At 38.9% G+C, this 27,480-nt stretch overlaps 2 protein-coding genes across 7 annotated transcripts; one reads left to right on the top strand and one right to left on the bottom strand.

The window, feature by feature from the left end:
• Positions 1-1,909: 1,909 nt before the first annotated feature.
• PJVK (pejvakin) lies at positions 1,910-10,095 on the bottom strand. Of its 5 annotated transcripts, XM_027556682.1 has the most exons (7): positions 9,843-9,860; positions 8,033-8,100; positions 7,111-7,306; positions 6,449-6,590; positions 5,249-5,366; positions 2,515-2,613; positions 1,910-2,326 (listed from the first exon to the last, which is right to left on the bottom strand). In XM_027556682.1, exons 4-7 carry the CDS (start codon positions 6,518-6,520, stop codon positions 2,034-2,036), a joined length of 582 nt encoding a protein of 193 aa, XP_027412483.1. In that variant the 5' UTR covers positions 6,521-6,590; positions 7,111-7,306; positions 8,033-8,100; positions 9,843-9,860; the 3' UTR covers positions 1,910-2,033. The 5 variants fall into 5 exon arrangements, with proteins under 5 accessions (XP_027412483.1, XP_027412446.1, XP_027412473.1 ...); XM_027556645.1 differs by having other exon boundaries at positions 8,033-10,095; XM_027556672.1 differs by lacking the exons at positions 8,033-8,100; positions 9,843-9,860 and adding an exon at positions 9,618-9,727.
• An 86-nt stretch (positions 10,096-10,181) lies between these two features.
• Positions 10,182-27,238, top strand: PRKRA (protein activator of interferon induced protein kinase EIF2AK2). 2 transcript variants are annotated; one of them, XM_027556697.1, is made up of 8 exons: positions 10,182-10,401; positions 10,938-11,107; positions 14,463-14,544; positions 16,992-17,070; positions 18,110-18,227; positions 19,723-19,817; positions 23,434-23,608; positions 26,534-27,238. In XM_027556697.1, the coding sequence occupies exons 1-8, from the start codon at positions 10,337-10,339 to the stop codon at positions 26,689-26,691; spliced, it is 942 nt and encodes a 313-aa protein (XP_027412498.1). In that variant the 5' UTR covers positions 10,182-10,336; the 3' UTR covers positions 26,692-27,238. The 2 variants fall into 2 exon arrangements, with proteins under 2 accessions (XP_027412498.1, XP_027412506.1); XM_027556705.1 differs by having other exon boundaries at positions 10,219-10,401; positions 14,463-14,593.
• Positions 27,239-27,480: the final 242 nt, after the last annotated feature.

A 27,480-nucleotide genomic window follows, 5' to 3' on the forward strand; every position in this document is an offset into this window, starting at 1 on the left:
CTGAGCCACCAGGGAAGCCCATAGAAAAGTGTGCTTAGGTAGTAAATAGCTCTATTCAAAACAAGTAAGTTTAAAACAGTTTTTTCCATTTTATGAAACTTATACTCCTTCTAAACCACTGTTTACTGATTATCTTTTAACCTCTTTATATATACAGCTAGAAATCCTACAATTTAAAAGTATAAAGGGACTTTCCTGGCCATTCAGTGGTTAGAATTTTGCCTTCCAATGGAGAGTGTGGGGGTTTGATCCTTGATCAGGGACCTAAAATCCCACTTCCTGGTCAAAAAAACAAAACAGAAAACAGAAACAATATTGTAACAAATTCAATATAGACTTCAAAAATATTCCACATCAAAAAAAAAAGTCTTACAGCATAAGGGCAACACAAATCCCACTAGGTTAGTGAATCTCACATATGTGTAGCACAGAGCTGGACACTTCAAAAAATAAAAACATTTACTATCTTTTCCTGTCTCCCAATATTTCTTCATTCCCATAACCCAGTTTTATACCTCCTCCTCACTTAATCTTCGACTTTCATCCCTTTACTTTCCTCAGAAAACCCTGCTCAGTAGTAAACTTAGGTTGACAACACAATATTATACTTTGGTTTAGAAACTGTCCCCATGTCAATATTCATATAAAAAAAAAGTCACTAGAGCCTTTTTTGATCAGTATACTCATATTTGCATCTGAATTATATACTCTACAAAATGAAAATGTCATGAAAGCTACACTGGAAATTATCCTATGATACTGTTTCTAATTCTAACCTTTCTATCCCATTGTTTTCATACCAAGTACTTTTAGGTTTTAAAAAATCATAGATGATGTCATATGAATATGGAAATTTACTTGAAAACTATTCACATTTAAATAAACAAAACTTTAACCCTTGTACATACATACAGTAAACAAGTAAACATTTCATATTTACACAATTGCCTAACACCTTCATTGGCATATGCCTAGTAGTGACTGCTGTACTATATACTTTGAGTTCTGGAATTTTAACAGTACTTCTGTAATTATTTTAATAATGCAAGTAAGTGCAAGTGCAAGTCACTCAGTTGTGTCTGAGTCTCTCTGACCCCATGGACTATAGAGTCCATGAAATTCTCCAGGCCAGAATACTAGAGTGGGTAACTTTTCCCTTCTCCAGGGGATCTTCTCAACCCAGGGATAGAACCCAGATCTCCCGCACTGCAGGCGGATTCTTTACCAGCTGAGCCCAATTATTTAGGTTTGTGTATGAAAAAATTTCATACGTCTTACAGACTAGATGAAAAAGGTCTCTGAGAACCAAGTATGTTAAATGTTTTAAACACTTTCATAGAAGAGAAGTAAATGTGTCCCAGCTGCCTTAACTTTAAAATGACCATAGTGAGTTCTTTTTTTTTTTTTTTTTCATAGTGAGTTCTTATAAAGACAAAGCTGGTGCGCACATATATACCTACATCACTGAATGGCAGCCCATTACTACTATCAGTCACACTTAACTATGTACACAAAACCCCATACTGAGCTCAGTGTGCTTTTAATTTGATACCACAATTAAACATTTAGGATTACATTAAATTATTAACACATTTTTCTCATTTTACCAGACCTAGGGCAATAGTTAAAGCATCAAAAAGTTGCCACTTGGTGCCTTCCTGTCATCCTCAAATATTGAATTAAAAGTCGATTAAAAATAACACATATCTCAAAAGTTTTATATGTAAAATGGTACACTAAGTTCCAAAGTATATGCAACTGGCAGATTTTATGAAGGAATGTCTATATTCTGAATTTTATATGTAAGCCTTTGCAATATAAACAATATTATTAATCTTCATGACAATTTCTGAGGTAGACACTATTATCATCTCCGTGTTATAAATGGGAAAAATGATGCCCAGACAGGTTAATTTCTCATTCCTCTTCCTCTTTAATTTGCTACAATTCATCAAAGTGAACCAAGATAATTTTGGAAAGGTGTGTGGCACAGTTGCACCCAAAACACCAGCAAGGTACATTCATTTTCCATTTTATTTCATTCTCTTGTGCCAAATATCAAAACAAGGAACTGCATGAAGTCGCACGTACTTCTGCCCATCAACAGAGCACTGAAAACACCCATAAACTGTCTCCCTTTTAAAGTTCCCCATTCCACAGAGTATGCAAGGTCCTTTTGGAATGTTGTGATTAAGTAAGTTAACACGGATGTGAGTACCTTCTTTGAGTGAAATATCACTCATGCTGAGAGGTTTGTCATAATAGTCAGAAAAAAGATCATCTAAGTAAAGCTGTGAACGAGAAATGGCATCCATCACTCTTCTATCTAAAAGGATAAAAACAGACATGTGTTAAAAGTCAAATAAAAAAATGTATAGCCAGACTGCATTTATAACTATGTGTAAATCTAAACAATCAGTCGTGAAATTTGGCTTTAAAATTTTTAAAGACAAGATTAATAAAGAGAACCTCAAGTGTTAATCTGAGAAGGAATAAAATCTTCAATGGACATACTTCTTTCAAATAGTATATTTCTCAATCTGTAGAGCAGTGCAAATGTTGCTGTTTCTTCCCTTTCAAATCCTCCTTTTGACACTGAAGTGACACAAAGGTCTATAAAAAAAAATTTTAGAAGATGTTATAATCTGAACAACTCATATTTTATTGGGAGTTTTAATTGTGGTTGAATTCTGGCACATGCCATTCACTTTATTTTTTAAGTTAAATTTCACATATTTTTAGAAAAGGTAGCATTTTACATGGTACAAAATTCAAAGAGTACAAAAAGAGGATACAACGATAAATAAGTCTCTTCACTGACCCCAGCTTCAGCTTTATACCCCAGGGGCAACTACTGTTGTGTGTACTTACAGAAATACTCCGTATATTTCACAGGCATAAAGGCCATGTACCTATGTATGTAAGTATGTACATATATAAAATTTTAGGTTCCAAGATTAATAGATATACATCTCTTTAAAATATCATAGAGATTATTCCATGTCAGTAGTATCTTTAGTGCTAATTCTTAACAGCTTCACAGTATTCTATTGTGTGGAAGTACCTTAGTTCACTAAAGGGAACAGGTTTTTACAATTATACTGATCATTAGAAGTATAAACTGATAGAATTGATACAGTCATCAGAATTTAAAATTACATATATTTTAGTCTTATTTACACTTCTAGGAATTTATCCTACAGACATATGTACACACATGTGAAATTTATACTTAGGAACAGACTGCTGTAACATTGTCAGGTTTTGAAGGATTCTTCCTCGCTACTATACACTGTCATTACTGGCAATCAATTTAAACCAAAAAGCTGCTGAAAAACACGTGTCATTCCAATTCTTTGCAAGCATTACTTATTAGCATTTTAGCATGTCTGGGGTCATAAACAGAGCAAGTACATTATTATCTACTTCTATTGGGTCTGTGCCGCATTTTTTATTAAGTTTAACGGTGCTTTAATTTTCTGATGAGTTACCTCTATGTTAAATACCTGTGTTAAAGGATATTTTCATAATTCCAGCCAACATGGTGATCTAGGAATTAATAAGCAGGTAATGAAATAGAAGGTGTCTCAAAAGACTCAGTGCAATTTTAAACTTTAATACACTGTGCTTGGATACCCCAGGCTGCTGCTGCCAAAGTAGAAATGCTACAAACTGGCAAAACATTACTTGATAGTTTACTTGAATTTCTTCTAAACTCATTTAGTTTTGTAAATCTTAGACATTAAGCTTTTTAATTTTTTGTTTCAATCCCTCCATCTTAAGGTTATTTCCAAGCTTCTACTATTACGAACTATCTTTATACACGTCATTTCACATATGTGTAAGTATATGTGTAGGATAAATTCCTAAAAGTTTAAATAAGACTAAAATATATGTAATTTTAGATTCTGATGGACATTATCAATTGTATCAGTTTATACTCCAATGATCAATATAATTGTAAAAACCTACACCCTTTAGTGTCCCAAACAAAATTTACTTAACAGGTTTTGTTTTGTTTTGTTTTTTTGACTCCACATTCTCTCTTCCAACAGAACTGCAAAAACAAAAACAGGCCTAAAAATGTTTATAAAAGTGTTTATACGGACTTATGGTTGCCGGGGGAGGGGTGGGGAAGAATGGGAGGAAGGATAGTTAAGACAGTCTGGGATGGACATGTTTACTCTGCCGTATTTAGAACGAATTACCAACAAGATCCTCCTGCATAGCACAGGGAACACTTCTCAGTGTCCTGTGACAGACAGGATGGGAGGGGAGTTTAGGGGAGAATGGATACATGCATATGTATGGCTGTGTCCTTTTGCTGTCCACCTGAAACTGTCCGTATCGAAACATTGTTATAGTATAGTATTGTTATAGTTATCAGCTATACTCCAATACAAAATCAAAAGTTTAAAGGAAATAAAAAACAACAAAAATGTTTATAAATGGCCTTGCCTAATCCTTGGGTTATACCTAGACTTGAGCCGATTGGTCTCCTAATACTAAAACTTGATGCAATGTAGAAATTTAAAGTGACCTGAACTGCAGCATCATATACGATGACGGTTTAAGGTTTTAGGTAGTCCAGGGTCAGGAGAGCTGGGTCTATGAAAAGAAAACCTGAAGAAAGGTTGTCTTATGCTAGCTTGGGTGCCCTGACACTTTCCTACTGTGTATACCTCCTCTATTTGCCATCTTCAATAACTACCTGCGTGAGTCCTAAATCACTTCAGTTGTGTTCGACTCTTTGCGACCTCATGGACTGTAGCTTGCCAAGCTCCTCTGTCCACGGTAGTCTCCAGGCCAGATAATGGACTGGGTGGCCATGCCCTCCTCCAGGGGATCTTCCTGACCCGAGGATCAAACCCATGTCTCTTAATGTCTCCTGCAATGTTAGGCAGGTTCTTTACCACTAATGCCACCTGAAAAGCCCAAAAACTACCTTTTAGAAGGTTATTTTTTTTATTTTCCCATGTTAGTCAAGGAAATACTTTGCCAGTGGATTGCATTCTAGCTCTCAACTATAACTGGAAGTGGGGTGTTGGGAAGTCTACAGCTTTCCCCAAGAAACAGGAATGAGGTTATGGGGAAGGAGGGACTGTTGGGTCTTTCCCAGTCATTTCACCCAAGCATAATATCGACAGTGCTGACAGCATCACTCTGCATCACTAGACACTCAGGGAAAGATAGAGACAGAGATTTTCACTACAATAATTTCAGTGTTTCACGTAAATCATTCACTCACCAAAGGCACCATCCAAGTAAATGAAGAGTTCAAAAACACTGAAAGCTATGGTTGTATGTGCTGGAAAAACAATAGCTTTGTCCCTTCCCTTGGGATTCTGTTCATCCATAAAATGAAACTATATTAAATAAATTAAACAACATTGTTAAGGAGTATAACATGTAAAGGATATATTTTTGGAAAAACAAAACATTCCCTACAATCCTACCAAAAACAAACAAACTCTTCCACCCCTCCAAGTAAAGAACTATCCTACTTGAATTCAACTATTTATAGCAGAGGTTCAAATAAATGATTCAATGGGGACGCCTGATCTATATTAGGAAATACTTACCACTTTCTCATTTGCTTTGTATCCAAGCCAATGACTAGTGCTACCACAAGGGTGATGCTTTGGGTCATAGGAACCTTTTCCTTTCAAGGTAAATCCACTGCCTTTAAGGGCTACATTTGTTTTTAGCCTATTGTATCCACTGTTTCAAAGCCCCCAGAGCTGTCTGCAGCTTTCCAAAGCAATCACCAACAATTAAGTGTTTCATTCAGCTCATGCCCCCAAAACGATCCAATATTAAACAATTTGGTGGGCACTTAAATGTAGCCACTTCATTTGCAAAGACTTGAAAAGATTATCACTGTATTCTATCTTTCTAATAATTCATTTTAATAAAACAAATCATCATTATGTGTCATTATTAGGTGAATGGCAATGACAAATAATGTCATAATTGAGCTAAAAATTAAAACACAAATAACTTTCCAAGATTTTTTAAAGGACTTAACATTGAATGAAGCATGTTTGGCCATTGACAATGTTATTTTAGAAAAATTAATATAAAAATATAAACTCAACTTTTAAAATTCAAGTATAAACTCTATCACTTAAAAATAAAATCGAAGAGTTCCATAAACACACTCAGTCTGTATTCTTAAAATAGCATTTAAACAGTACCCTGAGGGACTCCATTGTGCACATTATTTCACAAAGATTAGTGTTTTTTTACATTACTTTACATGTTTATAATTCAAATTTTCTTGGATTCCTTTCTTCATATTCTAAAATAAAACCATTAGCGTGCAAAATCCTATATACAATTGCAGCTCTTTAATTTCAACATTTGACAAAATATACAAGGCTCTTGAATACTTAAATTCCCATTGCAGCTTTTGAGTACGAGAAATCCAAGGCATCTAATGGTTTACCCTCATGGCTTCCCCACGAATTCCAGCGTGCACAGACAGTGAGCACTGCCGTGTGGTTCGGATGCTTTCCATGACCACACACAACACTGCCTTTCTGCTGCTCCTTGACTGACGTATCAAACTGTGGTCAAAATTAATTTTTCTAAAATCAAGAAGACAGACATTCACAAGAATCTGTGTCATCTAACTATGTATAATCAAGTACACTTTTGCTTAACATGTGTTACTATTCATGATCCACCTTAATTAAAAGTAAATCAAGGCAGTCCTAATACAAATCAGAAAGTATGCTCAAAAGAAATTTAATAATCTGCCTCTCCTATTTCGTTAAAACATGTGTACTAGAGGAGTCTGTTGGAGGAAACTTTTAGTGTATTTGTTGCAAGCAGATTCTTGAAGTCTTGTAATCTCATAATTTAGCAAATGTGTGCAGAGTCGAAGCGATCTTGCAGAACAATTAAATTTTGTTTAAACCAAATGATTCTGGATATCTACACTTATCCAAAGTTTGAGTGTATGACTAATTTGTAGAATTTCAAATAAATCAAACAAATTACTCTAGTAAAATATAACTGGAATGTTTTAAACACTTTGTCATGAAGTTTATATAATTAAAATGTTTAAAGAAAACATGGAAGTCTATTAAGGATTATTATACTGACCGTGTAGTAATTTCCTTGAGTAACGTTGATACTTCCACTTCATGTTTGGTTACTACACCAAATGAAGCTTTTACAGCAATGGAATCTGATCCAGTAACGTTAATCCCAACATCATTCACAATATGGTTGCCTCGTCTTCCATAGAGTGAAACGTCTGATTCATCTTCATAATTCAGTAGCTGATAAGATGAAATACCTTTAAAAAAAAGAAATCAATATTTTAAATGTCTCGAATTCATCTAATGTAAATATAGAGTAATACATTAATTTATCATTTAAAACTTGATTACCCAAATGTTGAGAATGGTACCATCTCAAATCAAGATGAAAAAGAGCAATTCAATTAATTTGACAAGAGAAATAAATATCCAGAGTACTTTAAACGAACTCAAATTTTCTTTCAGCCAACAGAACACTTAAGCATCAAGATCCAATGACTAGTTGAAAGAAAAACAAGTGTTTATAAGAAAAGTTTGGCAAAATGTCAATTTACTTTCTAAACTAGCCTGTTAATACATTTCAGCTTACCAACCATAATAAGAGAATTAAAAAATAAACACAAATTAATTTAATCTCATTTAACCATGTGAGACAGGTAAGACTGAAGAGCAGCCCCATTTTATAAATGAAGAAATATATTATTATGCCATATTCTAAACTGATCTGATTAAAACAACTTATAAAATAACTAAAATTAAATTATACAATACTTATACATTTGAAATTATTCAATCAATAAGAGATTTGCTACTATACAAACATTAAGCATTGTTAACATTATTACTGCTACAGTAATAAAAGTTGCTTTCATCAATGAAAATGTGTAAATATTACAAACATAAGTAGCACAGACCACCTTCATTTAGATTATGAATAATATACATGAATGAGAAATCACTCCCAAACAAACATTGAAACTTACCAGCTGAAATTTCTCTGTCTCCTAGAAGAATATCTTTCAGTGTAAAAGGTGTTGAGGTAAATTTATATCTAGGAAACAGAAAACATCGCTTCTTTTTTACCACCAGACTTAGAGGTTGGTATTTGTCAGCCTCACTGAGGCTTGGAACAGGAACTAATCTCCCTCCATCTCCAACTTGTTTGACAAAGCTCTTGGTAGCAGCAGCAAACATATTAATACTGAATCAAAATGTCATCCACTGCAACCCTCAGATAACAAATCCATATTTTCAAAGAAAATCGGGCATAAAACTCAGCCTTGCTTGATTTTAAATATAATTGTACACGTAAAAAATACAAAGCGTGGTCTCAGCAAGTAGCTTACCACTATACAATTCACAACACTGCCTCCCTGGTATGCTCAGGCAATGAATTATAGACTAACAGTGTAAAATGATACACTAAAAGCAAGTCAATTTGGAATTGCAGTCTATAATACTAAAATATACACAGAAAACTAGTGATCTTTAAATATCACCAATGTCCTTGATGAGGCTCACAGTTGATAGTGGTTTGCCAGGTTTGAAGGAAGCAAATAGCCCTTTGGGGAACAATACAATTTAGCCACTAATATTAGCCCTGGACACCATCTACAGTGGACCCAGTCCAAAGGGGAGTCCTTCACAAATCCATCATGCCAATATTGGCAACAGAAAAGTACTGTTTCTGTTATAGTCCAGTTTATTCTTTGAACATTTCATTCATTTTCCTTGTATGTTTACAAAACCAAGTGATTAATATAAAAATAAATTCACAGAATATAAGGAAACAAATGCATGCAGAACTTTATAAAATACTAAATGAAACATATTTAATGTAACTGCATCAACTCTGACAGGGGTTTCTTATCTTAAGCTATTACATAGTAGCTCTTTGAAATAGAGTCCTGCTGCATTTATTTTCGTTTCACCATTATTATCCCAGTTACTCAACATTTAAGGAGAGCAGTATAAAGTTGAGGCTTGTTCTTAAGGAATTTTATGGCTAAAAATAAATTTTATAAACAAATCTGAGTGCTGAAATAATGTACTGCCACAGCTACGTGGATGTTAACATTCTGAAATAGTGGCTACGTGGTATTTAAAGTAAGATATTCATTAAAATATATCCATGAAAAGCAATTGATAAACTAACATCTATACAAGGGGGAGGTGGAGGAAGATAAAAACAGGCTTAATTCAAGCCTCAATCAGCTTGATTAGATTCCGGGTAATTTTTTTTTCATTTGATCTCTAGTATCCAGGGTTCCAGAGTAACAAACAAAAAGTTTCTAATAATGTCCCTTCGTGTGAATAGAATTGTGCGAGGCAATCTCCAGAAATGAGAAGACACAAGGAGTCATTTCTGCACGTGGCAAGCAAAACCCCTAGAAGCCATAGGACACTTAATGTCGCTGTCTGATCCCCAACAAAGGTGGTACATCCCAGGCATATGCCATCACAACCAACATAGGTGTTCAGAAACAGCATTAATTAGAAACAGTTCCACAGAAAATCCTTCGTTTACTCCTAACGTGCCTTGCTGGGATCCGCTGGCCCAGCACTCACCAGGCGACGAAAGCCTAGAAGACAATGGAGCCCACCCCGGGTGAGAGGCGCGGGTCTCCGGACGTCCCCGGGAGCACCTAAACGCGGGGCTCCAGGACAGGAGGACCCACCCGAGCCCTCAGGAGCGGATATACTGCGAGTTTTAGGCTTCGGGCCCAGGCCCGGGGAGGCTCTCCAGCAATTCTGCACTTGGAATTTTGAAATTATTTTCTTAAAGTGACGTACCCCTCCTTTCCCCCGTCCCCATAACCTGGCCAAAAAAAAAAAAAGGCTGAGCTTAAGGCCTCAAAGACTCAAGCCTGCCTGCCTGGCGACAAGCCTCTTTCTGGCCAGGGAATGGCCTCCTTTTAAGGACACAGAACCGCGGTCTCCCCGAGCCGGTGGGCCGAAGGCTGGGCACCAGTTGCAGCCGAGGAAGCCCGGACTAGGAGAGAGGGAGGGACCGGGCGCCAAGGAGCCCGGCGAGCCGGTGGGCGGGGCCGCTAAGGAACGCGGCCGAGCAGGGACAGCAGGGGGCGTGGCTGGGAGCGGGACCTGCGCTGCCGCACCGAGGCTCCGCCTCCAGCCCCGCCCGTCCCCGGGAGGAACTCAAGCAGTGAGGAGAGGGGAGGAGGTAGCGGCGTCGGCGTTGCATCCCTCCTCTCGGGCACCAGCCCACCGGGGAAGCGAGGACGTCGCTCTGCACTGCTCTTGCTCCCGCAAAGCTGTCCCTTCTTGCCATGTCTCAGAGCAGGCATCGCGCCGCGGCTCCGCCGATGGAGCGCGAGGACAGCGGAACCTTCAGGTCAGTTTCTGAGCGGTCGTGACCGAGCCGGGCAGGGCCCAGAGTGGTGGGCAGCAGGGGGCGGGGGAGCCGGCTATCCAGCAGCATTCTGGGTAAAGCCCCTTCCCGGCGCTCGCGTCCTAGCGGCAGCAAGGAGGCGGGCGGGCGGACCAGCGAGCGCTCCACCCCGTCCTCTCGGCCGCCAGCCGGCCGGGGACCCCGCCCCCCCTGCGGCCTCGGGCAGCGCCGGCTGGACGGAGGTGGTGAGCGGCTGCCGTGGAGGGAAAGGGATTTGCAGGCTGGACCTGGGAGGTTGCAGCATCAGCCGTACCTCTCGATTCCCCTGCGAATCCCTCCTACCCGCATTCAAGTTATCTTCTTTAAGACCTCCGCAGCGGGGCCCGGAGACTGGCGCGCCTCGCCAGCTCTAACCCTGTCCGACCAGAGGCTCGGTGCCTCCGGCGTCACCGGTGATGGCTGTTAAAACTAGTCTCTGCTTGCTTCTGCTTCCCTCCCCGCTTTGACATGCAACGCACAGCTTTTTCTGATTTTTGCAGTTTGGGGAAGATGATTACAGCTAAGCCAGGGAAAACACCAATTCAGGTATTACACGAATACGGCATGAAGACCAAGAACATCCCGGTTTATGAATGTGAAAGATCCGATGTGCAAATACACGTGCCCACTTTCACCTTCAGAGTAACCGTTGGTGACATAACCTGCACAGGTCTGTATTAACCCCATGACCATGTGGGCTGGTGGTCCAGACTTGGGTATTGCTTCTCAGTTCGGAAAAAGTGCCCTTTTTGCCAGAGACGTCAGTGAGGAGCAGTCTCTTGAAACTGATGCCTTTCTCAGGTTATTTGGATTTTGCAACTTTCTGATTCTCTCCCTAATTTTCTCTTCCCTAGATATCAAGAGAAGCTCAGGAACATACCCTAAGATCCTCCTAAGGTTCTTCCAAGAATTAGGGAGAAGCAGGAAAGGTTCTTGGAGCAGCCATAGGTGAATCAGAAGGTGCTGTCAGATTCCATAGGTTATAGCAGATGCCAGGAGGCACGACCCCAGAATTTTCTGACCTGCTCCCCTCTTTGTACGGACTCGTTTGGCACTCTGGGTCCACAGTACCACACTTGGTCCTGTATCCAAGCAAAATGAGGAAGGCGGAAGGCTCAACTACACCGTATTGCAGAGTAGCTTCTAGTTCCTGACACTATACAGATATTTTAATAAGATGTTATCGCCTGTATTATATATGAGGAAATAGGTCCAGAGAGATTATAAGAAACATGCCCAAGGTCACATGGCAGCGAAGTTTCAAAATTCAGATTATGGTCACTGAGCTTCAGCAAATGATAACTGAAGTAGCCCATTTGTAAATGTAGACATTTTACTTCTTATGTATCTATTTAATTGCAAACATGAAATATTGAATACTAAATTTAATTTGGAAGAATGCCAAGAAAGAAATTCAGTAAGAAGGCTGAAGTTCCACCATCTGGTAGCCTGAAGGCATCATTTGTGTCCACGAAAATCTGGAGTCCGCTATTTTCATTGAAGTCCCTTTAAGAAAATTTTGAAGCTTTTTTGTCTATGTGGGGCAGGTGGATTGTAGTTAGATTCTAGCTGGAAGTTTCTCATATGAATGACAGACTCAACATTGCACTACTGCTTTAGCTGGTCTGTCTTTAAGTATTCAGTGAAAATTCAAGAAAAAGTAGCATTTTCCCCCTCTCAGTGTGTTTTATGTGAAAGATTAACAACCTGTGGCAACTGCTTAGTCCCCCTCCTCTTCTCAGCCTGGCCTGTCTTTCTGTGCAAGCTTATCTACCTCCATGGTTTCAGATACTATCTAATGGCTAATAATTCTGAAATCTCTGTCTTTAGCCCAGGCGCAGTTACAAAACAATGCATCAGCCTGAGTTTGCTAGACATTTTTGCTTGGATGACCCAAAGACACCTCCATCTCTCATTGTCCCAGACTGAATCCATCTTCTCTCTCAACTCCATTTCCCCTGCATTCCCCAGTTCAGTATAGGCACCACCATCATTCATTTGCTCACAGTGGAGATTGGAGTTTCACCTTCTGGATTCCTTCTCTTCCCTCTTTGTGCTGTCCATTATGCCACCAGATCCTACTTCTAAATATCTCTTGAATCTGTCTGCTTCTCTCCTCTTCCTGTTGCTATTGTCTGAGCCACTTGGAATATAGCTGCAGTCTTGTAGCTGCTCTTTTAGCTTCTGTCTTGTGGTATCCATTTTCCACACAAAAAAACAGAGTATTTTTTCTGGCATTCAAATCTGTTCATTTGAAGTATTAAAACTCTTATAATCCATTCAGTGGTGTTTCCATCACCCTCTGGATGAATACAAATCTCTTAACATGACTGACAACCTTACTTCACACAGTGTGGTCAACAGCAGCCTTGCTATCACCCAGGCACACCTACTCTTAGTATGTGTTCTAAGAAAATTCCCAGGCAAGTCCTAAAGTTAGAGAAGCACAGTTGAGGAGACTGTTCTTTGAACTCTCCTTCTGCCCTTCAGCTCTCTGACCTTTTATCTCGAAGGTCCCTCCTTCAAGCTCGTACTGTCCCAGCAACTTGGGGCTTGAGAACACGTGCTCTGCGTTGCATCTGAGCCTTCACAGTGGCTCTTTCTCTGCCTCCAGTGCTCTTCCTGTCCCCCAGCTCTGCTTACCTCACTGACTTACTGGTCTTTCAGATCCTGGTTTAGTTATCTCCTCCTTCATGAAACCTTTCTGAGTCCTTAGTAAGTAGGGGAGCTACCCCTTCTGTAGGCTACCCAACAACCTGCACTGAGGCCGACTGATGCTTCATATTTCAGACATCGTTCTTATAGACAAAATCTCACACATTAGGCTGTATGCTCTTTAAGGACAGGGACTCTGCTTAGTTCTCTACTACAGTTAGCTCTTGAACAACACGGTTTGAATTGCACAGGTCCACTTAGATGTCAATCTTTTTCAGTAGTAAGTACTATAAGACCACACAATCCACAGTTTGTTGAATCTACAGATACCGAGGAAGCTAGAGATGGAGGAACCACAGATATGGACGGCTGACTGTAAATTATGCATGAATTTTCAGTGCAGAGGGTCGGTGCCCCTAATTCCCATATATTTCAGTGCAAAGCCTCAGTGCTCCTAATGCCCACATTTTTCAAAGGAATACAGTATCCATAATACCTATGTGAATGGATAAATGAGTGTGGTTTCTGTGTTCTCTGATGCTTGAGAACCACACCTGACATTTGTTCCATGTGCCTTTTCTTTACTCTGCATCAGAGAAATGAATATTGCCTTTCTGACACAACTTTGGACAGGTTCTCAACACCTACTTTGAACTCAGAAGGAAAAAGACTGAATTTATAATTTGCTTGTGTGGTTGCTTACTGATATTAGGCGTCAGTCTCAGTGATTATTAGTCAGGCCTGGTCTCTTCTACCCGCTTAGCTACTCATGTAAGGGATACAGATTGTATGAAAGACCGTAACAATGTAATCTCTCACATTCCCTATATACACCTTCCCCTGCTGTATCCAACAGGTAGCCAGTGACTGCTTAGCCAAGCGGAGGGGTTTCATCCAGTATAGGAGGGGCTGTTAGAGTAAAATGTGTACATTTTGCTGTTCAATAATGTTGCTCTAAGTGCCTCTTTTAAAGAAAATTTCTTCCTGTAGAAGAATTTCCTCTCTAGGAATAATGGAAGTAAGTTGCCTTTCATTAGCATACATAGTGACAGTCTACTGTATTATCATTTTATGTAATAAACATGTACAAAGTAGACATAATAAAGATTTTTATATAAGTATACTTAGAATTAAATACTTAGCACTTTTAAAATCAAAGGGATTTTTAATATATTAATTTTTATGATATTTTATTTCAATGTATAACTGTATGCAGTGTATGTTTTTATTACCCAGTGTGTATACCTAGTGTGTATATATAATACATGTAGTGACTTTGTTTTGTACTATGCAAACCTCTATGCAAGCCTCACATTTTTTCAGCATGTAAAGAGTTGTTTTTGTTGTTTTTTTTTTTAACCTTAATTCAGGTGAAGGTACAAGTAAGAAGCTGGCGAAACATAGAGCTGCAGAGGCTGCCATAAACATTTTGAAAGCCAATGCAAGTATTTGGTGAGCTAAATTTCTTTGTATTCTGCAGCTCAAAAATATCATGGCTGAGGTAAGATTAAAAGTTTGAACGTGCTCACAAAAGCAACAAAGTAAACAGTTGATAGTGTCTAGCTCTATTAATAAAATTCTATCTCCTTGTGAAGACCTGTCATCCCCTAAAGACACTTTATCCGTAAGAAATTAAATCCAGCTTTTATTAGATGACAAAGAAGGAAGTGGCACCCCACTCCAGCATTCTTGCCTGGGAAATCCCACGGACACAGGAGCCTGGTGGGCTACAGTCCAGGCGGTTGCAAGAGTCAGACATGATTTAGCAACTAAACAACAATATTATTAGATGAAGGCTCTCATAAACTAGGTTTTTTTCTTTTTTCCAGATGAGGTACAGGAGTAGAAAACCAGAGTGCTTCTGACAAATATCTTATTGTATTAAGAGTTTTGTTTCTACACTGAAGAAAACAAAGTGTGAGACAGAAAAATATCAGCTAAAAGTACTCTTTTAGAAATTTGAATTTGTAAGGAGACAAAGAGATTTCCTTCTACTAGAGACCGTATACCAAATATAGGAGGATGCTAAATGGGATGTTTATTCTTGACATATCTTTCCAAAATAAACTTGTTATCACATTATTTGTTTTTGGAGCCAGGCCAAAAACAGTGCTCCAGGAGCACTGGCCCTGGAGCATCTCTTGTATCATTAAGTGGTGTCTTTTGGTTTCTATTGGGCATATCCAAGAGGAGCATGTTTTGCCTTCACATTCTTCACTTTACATGCATTCAAGTATACTTGGGAGTGCATTCTGGTGTGTCTGCTTATAGCTGACAGCAGAGGCCTATGAGAATTTAGGATGGGTTTTTTTGTTTCCCAGTCCTAGAAAAACTTTCTGTTTAGGGATATGTTTAGGTTCTCCTGCAGTGTTCTTCCTGTGTACTTAGTAGTTCTAAACTGTTCAGGTCGTTTAGAACCAACCAGTGAAAGCCTTGGATCTCATAACATGATTTTTGATTCTCTAGGGTCATACATTAAAACTGGTTTATGCTAGTTTTCTGGACATGCCAGATGGCGTGGTGGGTTTTAGATTTTCTGCTTGCTTTTGATGGCCATGCCATTTTTATGCAACCCAAAGGTCAACTCAGAGTGTTGCATATATTTCTAGAAATGAACATACAGAGTGTCCTTTCTGCACGCAGGCACTTTGTCTGCAAAAAAAGGCTAATAAACTTTACTATGTATTTGTGCTTCTTGACAGATAAGATGGAAATACTAAGCTATAAATCAGGCCTAAAGTGGCCTGATGGGATAAAGAGACTTTCTCACTTCTCCATCATAATTATTTGGGTAGCTTCAGTGTACAGCATTGTAAATGAATGTTCGTATCTCATCAGCCTATGTAAAGCTTGAAATTCTGGCAGGTAGAAAAGAAACTTAAGTATGGAAGAAATGACTCTAGCTGCCAAGGTGGCAATAATCTTGAAATGCATCTTGTTCCACGTTAGACACCCATCATCCACATAACTAGTAAGCTCACACTACTCAGAAGAGATTGTTCTGTTTTTCCTTAATCACAGTCCCTACATGTTCAAATCAGATTCATGCCAGCCATCAAAAAAAAAAACCACCTGCAATGCAGGAGATGCGGATTTGATCACTGGGTCAGGAAGATCCTCTGCAATAGGGAATGGCAACCCCCTCCGGGATTCTTGCCTGGGAAATCCCACGGACAGAGGAGCCTGACAGGCTACAGTCCATGGGGTTGCAAAGAGTTGGACTCAACTTAGCAACTGAGCACACATGCGTAAACTTTAGGAAGATTATCCTAGCGAAGAGCAGATGGTAGATCAACCCAAGTCTTTCTTCTATAGTTATCTGGATGAAAAAGCTACATTTATGATGTGTATGGTTTACACTGCCGAGCTATAAACATCCTGTTAGTCTTCCCTTTTCATGTGGTTGTAACAGTAGTGTGTTTATTTAAATACATTTTTTATTGAGCATCTGTTTTATATAAAGCACAGCAAAGCTTATGAAGGTAAGTAATACATAGGCCCTACCATCAAGGATTTTACAGTCTGAACAGGAGAGTGGTATGGTGATGGATAGACAAATAGCATGTATTTGTAAGAGTATACAGCTTAATGGTAAAATAATTGCTTAAGAAAGTATCAAACCAAATATTACAATGGTTCAAAGAAGGGAAAAATTATGTCCCATTGGGGTAAAAGAATAGGCTTCTGAGAGAAAGTTGCATTTGAGGTGTACCTTGGCTGAGGTGTACCTTGGCTGAGGTATAGATCAGATTCCCATAGAAGAGGTGGGTGAAAAGGGTATTCCATGTGGAAGGAATGCAAGAGCAAAGGCATGGAGAGCTAAATAGAAAATGCTTATCCTTTGTGTAATAATTTGGGGAAGATTATTTTGTTTTATAACCCTTTATAAAAATGTTCAGCTTTGCAGTTCCTGATCCCTTAATGCCTGACCCTTCCAAGCAACCAAAGAACCAGCTTAATCCTATTGGCTCATTACAGGTAAATGGCACAGTTTTTCCATACTTAACTTTGTGTCTACTGGAAAAAAATGTCATAAATGTTGATTATATCATAAGGGCTAAGAGAAGGAATTAATATTTTAAAGATTAGGTGGTACAACATTTTGTGTTCCAAGTTACAATCATTAGATATTAAAGTGCTAACTTGAAGTTATTTTCATAATTATTTATGTTTTGGATTTTCTTCCATATACAGTATCTGCCTTTGGTTTGTGGAATTCTCATTTGAGATCAACAGGACCTCAGTGCATATGGGTAGAGTGTTTTATATTTTAAGAATATTTCTTGCCACTCTTGTGACAAATCTCTTTCTACTTCTGTTGAGACAGAAGACTATAAAGAACCGAAATTGATTTACCTAACACAGGACAAGGGAAGTCATCCACTTACTTGCTTATTCTACCAAAAAATATATTCAGCTTTGAATTTCTATGTGAGAATATCCTTCTTGCAGATTATCCATGTGCTCTGCTGGACAACTCCCCTCCCTGTTATCCAGCCAGTCATTTGGTCTCTTTCCTGCTCCATGAGTTTTTCTGTAGTTTTCGTCCCCGTCTTTCCTCAGTCTCATCCAGTGCGTGTGTTTGCTCTCTGCTCCTCACCTGCTCTTGATCGAATGCAGTCAGTTAGGCAGCCATGGGTATAGAAGGTTAGTTAGGAAGAGACTCTGGGGACTGATGGCCATGAGACCAGTAATGTCCTCTCCCATGTTCCCAAAGAGGGTGAGAGGAGCTTATCCTTCTGCCTGACCTCTTTGATAACCAGCTCACTATAGCTTAACGGAAGAGCACCATTCACAGCAGGAAACTGCTTCAGTTTTGGTGTCGTGGGCTTATAAGATGTAAAATGCAGGAATATCTGGGGGGGATAGAGGACCTTCTCTTAAATACTGCAGAATATCATTGTTCTCTGCCAACATATAAATAGAAATGGGATCAAAACCATGAGAGAATATCATTAATGTGATTGAGCCATTGCATAGTAAAAATTACTACTAAAGGCTCATCTCGATTTTCTAGGAATTGGCTATTCATCATGGCTGGAGACTGCCTGAATATACCCTTTCCCAGGAGGGAGGACCTGCTCATAAGAGAGAATACACTACAATTTGCAGGCTTGAGTCATTCATGGAAACTGGTATTTGTTTGTTTCTACTCTGATACAGTTGAAGACCTTGGAAATATTTTGAGAGGATGAAAAAATTTCTGCTGTGATTTTGTCTCAAATACTTCTTTGGGGGAAAAAAAAATTGACACACTACTAGTCTACTGTCTCTAACTTTCTGCTGTTGAGTTAATTAATAAGTATAAATAGTTGGCTTAAGAATACTTCTTAATTTGATTTTTAAAAAAAATCATGGGTTGGTAATGGAAATACAGATAAATAATTGACTCTTTAAACAGTCTTCATTGATATAATAGGGAGTTAAACATCATTTTGGAGAAAAAAGCAGTAGTAAATCTCTTGGAGCTTCAGTAGCTGTTCCAGAAGATGGAAGGACTAGGAGAAGATTACATTTAAAAACAAGATAATCGATAAGAGGCTGCTGCTGGTGCTAAGTGTCTTCAGTCATATCCAACTCTGTGTGACCCCATAGACGGCAGCCTACCAGGCTCCTGTGTCCCTGGGATTCTCCAGGCAAGAATCCTGGAGTGGGTTGCCATTTCCTTCTCCAATGCATGCATGCATGCTAAGTCGCTTCAGTCGTGTCCAACTCTGGTGCGACCCCCACCCAGGCTCCTCTGTCCACGAAATTCTCTAGGCAAGAATACTGGAATGGGTTGCCATTTCCTTCTCCAAAGAGGCTGATAGTGAAATAAAAATAAAGTAGAAATTAACCTTTTGTCTTACAGCAACTTTGATGTTGTAAAGGCCACAAATTACAAGGAAAAAAGTCACTTAATAAAGTACTCCTAAGGATTTCTATTTTAATTTCTTGAGCAGTTTTTATCATTTTAAAAGTGGCTTGAAATGAAATTTTAAGTTGCTTAGATATTAGTCTGAAGTACTAAGAAGCTGTTTGCCCCCCAAGAGGTAGTGTGGGTCAGTGCAGGAAGCCCTGAGCCAGAAGCAGAAACCTCACCTCTGTTCTTGATGCAGTCCTTGATTTGCAAGGTTAGGCAAATTGCTTAATCTCCATGCCTAGGCCTGAGTTTTTAAATCTCTAAACATGGAAATAGATTATGGTATCTTTCAACTCCAGCCTCTCCTATGCCCTTCTTATTCATGTTGAAGAAATTCCACATAGTTATCAGTGTGCAGGAGATTATAAGCCAGGAGTAGAGGTTGAAAGATGGGAGATGTAATTCAAATCTGCCTTGGTAAATTTGAATATTTCATCAGAATTAAACCAAATACGGTTCATTAAAGCTAGTCATAGGGAGATACATCTGTTGAAGAAAAACAGAAAGTTTAACTATTAAAGGTAAACTGCTAAAGAAATGCCTTCAAAAATGTAACAATTAATAATTGCATGAAGCAGAACAAGTAAAGATGTCAGGTCAGTAAAAGAATAGTATATAAAAACCATGAGATAGTTCTCTGATCAAACATAGTACTTTAAATATTTGGTCATTCTCTATGGACACTAATTTATTTTCTAAGCTACTGCACTTTTTTTTTCTTTATTTAGGAAAGGGGGCATCAAAGAAACAAGCCAAGAGAAATGCTGCTGAGAAATTTCTTGCAAAATTCAGTAATATTTCTCCAGAGAACCACATTTCTTTGGTGAGTAATGATCAGAGGTCTGTCATGTTAATGTGATTAAACATGTGTTGCTGTCAGAACAACATGTGATTGTAGATTTCATTTTGTATAGGTATACTACAGAGTCATGGTTTTTCAAAAATCTCTCAACTGTTGAGTAATACACTACCCCAGTTTTCAGCTGCTTGCTATATGTGAGCCAGAATCACAGGGGTGGCCAAGAAAGAGAGCTTGGGAAGCACAGTCAAATTCAGAATAATATGATGGTTTCTAAAGATGGTAGGTCAGTAGTGCTGTTTTTGCCTTCAGATTGACATTTCACTCCCATCGCTTGATGTCCATTCATTTATCCACTCAGCAAACATTTAGGAAAGTGATAATATTTGCCCAGATTTATGCCAGAATCAAGATTGCCGGGAGAAATATCAATAACCTCAGATATGCAGATGACACCACCCTTATGGCAGAAAGTGAAAAGGAACTAAAAAGCCTCTTGATGAAAGTGAAAGAAGAGTGAAAAAGTTGGCTTAAAACTCAACATTCAGAAAACGAAGATCATGGCATCTGGTCCCATCACTTCATGGGAAATAGATGGGGAAACAGTGTCAGACTTTGTTTTTTTGGGCTCCAAAATCACTGCAGATGGTGACTGCAGCCATGAAATTAAAAGACGCTTACTCCTTGGAAGGAAAGTTATGACCAACCTAGATAGCATATTGAAAAGCAGAGACATTACTTTGCCAACAAAGGTCTGTCTTGTCAAGGCTATGGTTTTTTCAGTGGTCATGTATGGATGTAAGAGTTGGACTGTGAAGAAGGCTGAGTGCCAAAGAATTGATGCTTTTGAACTGTGGTGTTGGAGAAGACTCTTGAGAGTCCCTTGGACTGCAAGGAGATCCAACCAGTCCATTCTAAAGGAGATCAGCCCTGGGATTTCTTTGGAAGGAATGATGCTAAAGCTGAAACTCCAGTACTTTGACCACCTCATGTGAAGAGTTGACTCATTGGAAAAGACTCTGATGCTGGAAGGGATTGGGGGCAGGAGGAAGAGGGGATGACAGAGGATGAGATGGCTGGATGGCATCACCAACTCTATGGATGTGAGTTTGTGTGAACTCCGGGAGATGGTGATAGACAGGGAGGCCTGGCGTGCTGCGATTCATGGGGTCGCAAAGAGTCGGACACGACTGAGCGACTCAACTGAACTGAACTGAACTGATGGCCAGATACTGGCATATAGTGAATAAGATAGTCTCTGGCCCTAAGGAGTTTGCAGCCAGCCTACTGAGAAAGAAAAGAACCCTACAGACTAGGCCTTACAAGGGCTTCTTGGGAACATAGATGAAGAATCCAACCAAGATAGGGTTTCAGGAAGACTTGACTGGAGAAAGTCATATCTGAGCTGAGACCTATAGGATGACAGCAGTGAAAAGAATTCCAGAGAGAAGGAGGACCATGTACAAAGGCCAGGAGTGAAACATTTTATGTTATCCAGAGTAATTGTGGATGGCTGGAGCATTGAATTTGGTGGGAGGGATTCTCAAACAGTGAGGCAGAAAAGGTAAAGAGGGGTTGAATCTTGCAGGAAGTACTGTGTTCAGGAGATTGAACTTTATCCTGAAGGTAGCATAAAGTCATTAAATAAATTTAATATAGGAAGGAGGGAATCTAATTTATACATTAGAAGGGAATGACTGGCTGCATTATGGTGGATGAATGAATATTAGAGTCATAGAAACCTGCTATAATGCTGTTACAGAAGAGCAGATGAGACATGATGGTGACCTAGACAAAGGTAGTAGCAATTGAAATGGTCAATTTAAAACTTACTTAGAAAACTGAAGTGAATGGGGGCATAATAACTGGATGTAGAGAATAGGGAAAAAGGAAGAAGTAAACAGTTTTAGCTTGGCAGCTACCTAGATGGTGGTACCATTCAGTGATATGGGGAACACAGAAGGTGAGTAGGGTCTAAGTGGGGAGCAGATAATGAGTTAAATGTGAGATATATTGAATTTGAAGTGTTTGTGGAGTAGCTAAGTGAAGAAATTGAGTAGGCAACTGGGCATTCAGATAGAGAGCATAAGAGATTGGGCTACACAAAATGTAGGTAGGTATGTATGATGGTCCATTATCTGAGAATAGGATGTTAGGTATGAAATGAGAAGTGAAGACTATAGGAGTGTCCTAAGCTTATGATTTATAAAAAGGGCTTGTTCTAGGAAGAAACAACTATATCTAGGTAAGTAATATAATTTTGGTTTCACTTTTTTAATAGAAAAAATATAAAACATTGCATTCATTTCTTTTAAGACTGGATCAGAGATGACACCACAGTCACAAAACAGTTAGGTTGCTGGTGAGTTCTGTTAAATCTTCAAGGAAGAGATAATCTTCAGTGCTGTTTAAACTCTTCCAGGCAATATATATAATGTGAGAGAAATTTCTATATAAATTCATTTAGGAACGCAGGGGTGTTTCAACATTGGTAAATCTATTGCTATAATGAATTACATTAACAGGTCGAAGAAGGAAAACATAATCCTCTCAGTAGATGCCAAAAAAATATTGGGTAGTCACTACTGATAAATGCTTCAGAAATACCCCTATTGTAATTTAAAATATGGATCAGGTGTTCGATCCCTGGTCGGGGAACTAGGTCTCTCGTATGCCGCGACTAAGATCCTGCATGCCACTACAAAATTGAGGATCCTAGGTGCTGCAACTAAGACCTGGCACAGATAAATAAATATTTTTTAAAAATTAAATATATACCTCAGAAAAAAAAATCAAAATCTTGGGTACATGTTTATATGTTATATCCATTCCCATTAATTTCAGAAATAAGGCAAGGATGCCCACTGATACCATTTTTTTAAACCTTGTTCTAGAAGTATCAACCAACGTAACCAGAGAAGAGAAAACAATAAGAGGTTGGAAATAAGAGGAGATAAAAATGATCGTTAACTACAAATAATATAATTGTATCCCTATAAAGCCCTAGAGAAAAACTACTAGAAATAATAAGAGAATTCATCAAGGTAACTGACCAAAAGTTAATACACAAGATCAATAGCTTTCTCATTTCTGTTACAAAGGTAACCACCAGAATAATTAAAAATAAAAAGTTGATATTGCTTCTGGAAAGGGGACTAAAGGTAGGTGTGGGGATTGTTGCTTTTATAATTCTGTATTACTTGAGTTTTTGTTATCTGCGTATTATTTTGAATAACAAAATTTATTCAGCTTGATAATATTGAAATTTGTATTGGAATAGAGGATAAGTATAAATGCCAATCCATATATAGGAAGATAGTATGTGACATTGTTCAAGGGTCAGCTGTATTTGCAGATTTGTTTATCATGCTCTTAAATATGTTATACATATTAACAAGAACATTATGCTATGTAAAAGTATTTTGAAATACTTCCAGTATTTCATTGCACATTCTTTTTTCTTTAATATTGTGTTGTTTGATAAATGTGTGAACATATTAGTGCTGCCTAGTTTAAATTGGAAAGTTAACCAAATGGTATTCATTTAAATATGCTCTATAAAGTGCTGATTGCTTAATTAATACTCATAGTAGCATTGGAACCCAAACTAAGAGTCTTAATGTTAATCTGTGTTTTTCAGACAAATATGGTAGGGCATTCTTTAGGTTGTACGTGGCATTCCTTAAGGAATTCTCCTGGTGAAAAGATCAACTTACTGAAAAGAAGCCTCCTCAGTATTCCAAATACAGATTACATCCAGCTGCTTAGTGAAATTGCAAAGGAACAAGGTTTTAATATAACATATTTGGATATAGGTATGATTTTTTTTTCCTTTGGCTTGTCCCCAAACCTGTTGTTTCTTTTCAAAATATGTTTGACAAACAAAACATCTATTATAATAGAGGATTCTGACTATATACAGTTACCAGAGTGGTAATATATATCACTGAGGTATCCCATTCTTATAAATAATAAAAAGAGAGATAACATCTGTACAGTTGTAATAATAAACAACAATAGTGAAGGTTTATAGAGTTAGTGTGTGCCAGGCACCGTTCTAGGGACATTACATATTTCAAATCATAGAATCCTCAAACTAATCCTGTGAAGTACATTCTGTTATCTTCAGTTCAGTCACTCAGTCATGTCCAACTCTTGGCGACCCTATGGACTGCAGCATGCCAGGCTTCCCTGTCCATCACCCACTCCCGGAGCTTGCTCAAACTCATGTCCATCGAATCGGTGATGCTGTCCAACCATCTCATCCTCTGTCATCTGCTTCTCCTGCCTTCAGTCTTGCCCAGAATCAGGGTCTTTTCAAAGGAGTCAGTTCTTCGCATCAGGTGGCCAAAGGATTGGAGTTTCAGCTTCAGCATCAGTCCTTCCAGTGAATATTCAGGACTGATTTCCTTTAGGATTGACTGGTTGGATCTCCTTGCCATCCAAGGGACTTTCAAGAGTCTTCTGCAACACCACAGTTCAAAAGTATCAATTCTTCGGCCTTCAGCTTTCTTTATAGTCCAACTCTCACATCCATACATGACTACTGGAAAAACCATAGCTTTGACTAGACAGACCTTTGTTGGCAAAGTAATGTCTCTGCTTCTTAATATGTGTCTAGGTTGGTCATCAGAGAAGGCAATGGCACCCCACTCCAGTACTTCTGCCTGGAACATCCCATGGGCGGAGGAGCCTGGTAGGCTGCAGTCCATGGGGTCGCTAAGAGTCGGACACGATTGAGCAACTTCCCTTTCACTTTTCACTTTCATGCATTGGAGAAGGAAATGGCAACCCACTCCAGTATTCTTGCCTGGAGAATCCCAGGGACTGGGGAGCCTGGTGGCTGCCATCTGTGGGATCACACAGAGTCGGACACGACTGAAGTGACTTAGCAGCAGCAGCAGGTTGGTCATAACTTTTTTTCCAAGGAGCAAGCATCTTTTATTTCATGGCTGCAGTCATCATCTGCAGTGATTTTGGACCCCCCAAAAAGTAAAGTCTGTCTCTGTTTCCATTGTTTCCCCATCTATTTGCCATGAAGTGGTGGGACCAGATGCCATGATCTTCGTTTTCTGAATGTTGAGCTTTAAGCCAACTTTTTCACTCCTCTTTCACTTGCAACAAGAGGCTCTTTAGTTCCTCTTCACTTTCTGCCATAAGGCTGGTGTCGTCTGCATATCTGAGGTTATTGATATTTCTCCCGGCAGTCTTGATTCCAGCTTGTGCTTCATCCAGCCTGGCATTTCGCATAATGTACTCTGCATATAAGTTAAATAAGCAGGGTGACAATATACAGTCTTGACGTACTCCTTTCTTGATTTGGAGGCAGTCTGTAGTTCCATGCCCAGTTCTAACTTGACCTGGATACAAATTTCTTGACCTGGATACACATTTCTCAGGAGGCAGGTTAGGTGGTAGTATATTCCTATCTCTTTAAGAATTTTCCACAGTTTTTTGTGATACACACAGTCAAAGGCTTTGGCATAGTCAATAAAGCAGAAGTGGATATTTTTCTGGAACTCTCTTGCTTTCTCAATGATCCAACAGATATTAGCAGTTTGATCTCTAGTTCCTCTGGCTTTTCAAAATCCAGCTTGAACATCTGGAATTTCTATTATCTTAGGTATAAGTGAAGAAAGTAAGACAAAGAAAGGTTGAGAAACTTGTCTGAGATGACATAGCTGGTCAGTAGAGCCAGGTTAGAAGAAGAGTCCCTGCCGGTATAATATCTGTTAAACTAGCCCTGATGGACAGCTTGACAAATAAAAAGGTACCCACCTTTCTAAAACAAATACCAAGTCTGTGGCGGCTGGGCCAGACATCTTCTCTCCACTTATCACTGTGTTCCAGTTCTGGTAGATAAATGGGGACAGTTTACAACTTTATCTCATTCCAGCTGTCAACTTCTATATTTTTTCTAGCCCATGATCATTCAGATAGACAAATGTGGACATATTGGAAAGCAAGTCAGCGTGGATTTTCTTTTAATGCAGTGGATAACTGGCTAATTTGTGTGTTCATGTGTGTGTTTGGTATCTTGATTTAACATCAGTATTGTATGTGAGGAATTTGGTATCCCTTAGCCCAGCCTCGGACACAACTGAGCAACTTCACTTTCACTTTGCACTTTCATGCATTGGAGAAGGAAATGGCAACCCACTCCAGTGTTCTTGCCTGGAGAATCCCAGGGATGGGGGAGCCTGGTGGGCTGCCGTCTATGGGGTCACACAGAGTCGGACACGACTGAAGTGACTTAGCAGCAGCAGCCCAGCCCCAGTGACCTGGGGGGAACCTAGCTCATCAGAGCTACTACTACTGAGAAAATAGGGTATTTAGGGGCTGAAGGAACTTTTGATTTTGTCTGCTACTTCGGGATTGAATAATGAGTCAGGTGCAGTGTCTTAATATACTGAGAATGATGCAGAACCTGAGGATGAATGCAGAAAGATGATCAGGAAAGGTGGTTGATGAAGAGACCATGCATTCAAAAATATTTATGAATTTGGGAAAAGGAAACCTGAGATGATTTTTAGATAATGAATTAATGATGACTTTGAAACGCTTCTTACTAATTTTAAGAACTAAGTGGTTCCTATGAATAGAGACTAGCACCTGATATGTGAAGTAGCAAATAAAAAGGTGCTTGGGGAGAGGGACAGTAACAAAAATTGTTTTTACAAAAAAAAATCTGCTTTCTCTGCATGCGGCCTTAATCATCATGTTTGAATGTGTCATTGCAGAAGAACTGAGTGCCAATGGACAGTACCAGTGTCTTGCTGAACTGTCCACCAGTCCCATTACGGTCTGTCATGGCTCGGGGATCTCCTGCAGCAGTGCGCAGAGTGATGCAGCCCACAATGCTTTGCAGTATTTAAAGATAATAGCAGAAAGAAAGTAAACTTGGAACAACTGAGAAAACCCTTCAGTAGCACCTAAGAAGTTCCCCTTTCACCTCTTCCTAAGGAAAACATGTATTATAATGTTTGAGTTTGTGTGTTGGTTTTAAATCTCTTCATAGATTCCATCAACACTCCAGATTTAATTATCTCCCAGTCGTTGTTACTAAGGTGTTTTTAATGGCATCAACTTTGTACTGGTATATTGTATTTATAAACTTTGTACCATAGGCAGAGTGTAGCACCCATTTTCCAATGCCATGTACATAGAAGGGAAAAACTGCATGTTTGTTGTTGATGATGATGGTGACATAAAACTGCTAGCAACAGTCTTTACTACTGGTGCTTAACCTCTTTGCACAAGGCTTTGTAAAGGGATTTCAAAGGAAGCCCCTTAGAATTAGTGTTGAGGAATGCACTAACAGGTTTTAATTGAATGCAGTTGTTAAATATCAGAGAATACGATTGGTCTGTGTATTTGAATCCATGTAATAAAGAGCTGTTGTTATAATGGGTTCTGTTCATTTTATTAAAGTACTACTGACTTGACTGTGGCCCTGCTCTTTTCAGCCATTCCTATGAGTAACGTTATAATGTAGACCAAAAAAACAAGCAAAACTTGACAAATATATAATATGTGATGAATCACGTCCATATTTTCTCTAGTCATACACAGTACTGTCTTTTGATATAACCATTCATAGATAAATGCGTAGTTGAAAAAGCATTAGTATTACTAAAACAAAACTTTCCAGTGTGTTCAGTTCAGTTACAAGAATGTTTCAAACAAA

This window comes from Bos indicus x Bos taurus, chromosome 2 (genome assembly GCF_003369695.1).
Source record: "Bos indicus x Bos taurus breed Angus x Brahman F1 hybrid chromosome 2, Bos_hybrid_MaternalHap_v2.0, whole genome shotgun sequence".
NCBI lineage: Eukaryota > Metazoa > Chordata > Mammalia > Artiodactyla > Bovidae > Bos > Bos indicus x Bos taurus.

What these genes read in the sequence shown, in the direction of transcription:
- PJVK (XM_027556645.1), bottom strand. Translation starts at nt 8,243, where the DNA reads ATGTTTGCTGCTGCTACCAAGAGCTTTGTCAAACAAGTTGGAGATGGA. An exon ending in TTCGTGGGGAAGCCATGAGG is followed by an intron (nt 5,367 to 6,448) that starts GTAAACCATTAG and finishes TATTTAATATAG; the next exon opens with TTTCATTTTATGGATGAACA. An exon ending in TTACTTGGATGGTGCCTTTG is followed by an intron (nt 2,614 to 5,248) that starts GTGAGTGAATGA and finishes TTTTTTTTATAG; the next exon opens with ACCTTTGTGTCACTTCAGTG.
- PRKRA (XM_027556697.1), top strand. Translation starts at nt 10,337, where the DNA reads ATGTCTCAGAGCAGGCATCGCGCCGCGGCTCCGCCGATGGAGCGCGAG. An exon ending in TGGTGACATAACCTGCACAG is followed by an intron (nt 11,108 to 14,462) that starts GTCTGTATTAAC and finishes ACCTTAATTCAG; the next exon opens with GTGAAGGTACAAGTAAGAAG. An exon ending in TGAGTCATTCATGGAAACTG is followed by an intron (nt 18,228 to 19,722) that starts GTATTTGTTTGT and finishes TTCTTTATTTAG; the next exon opens with GAAAGGGGGCATCAAAGAAA.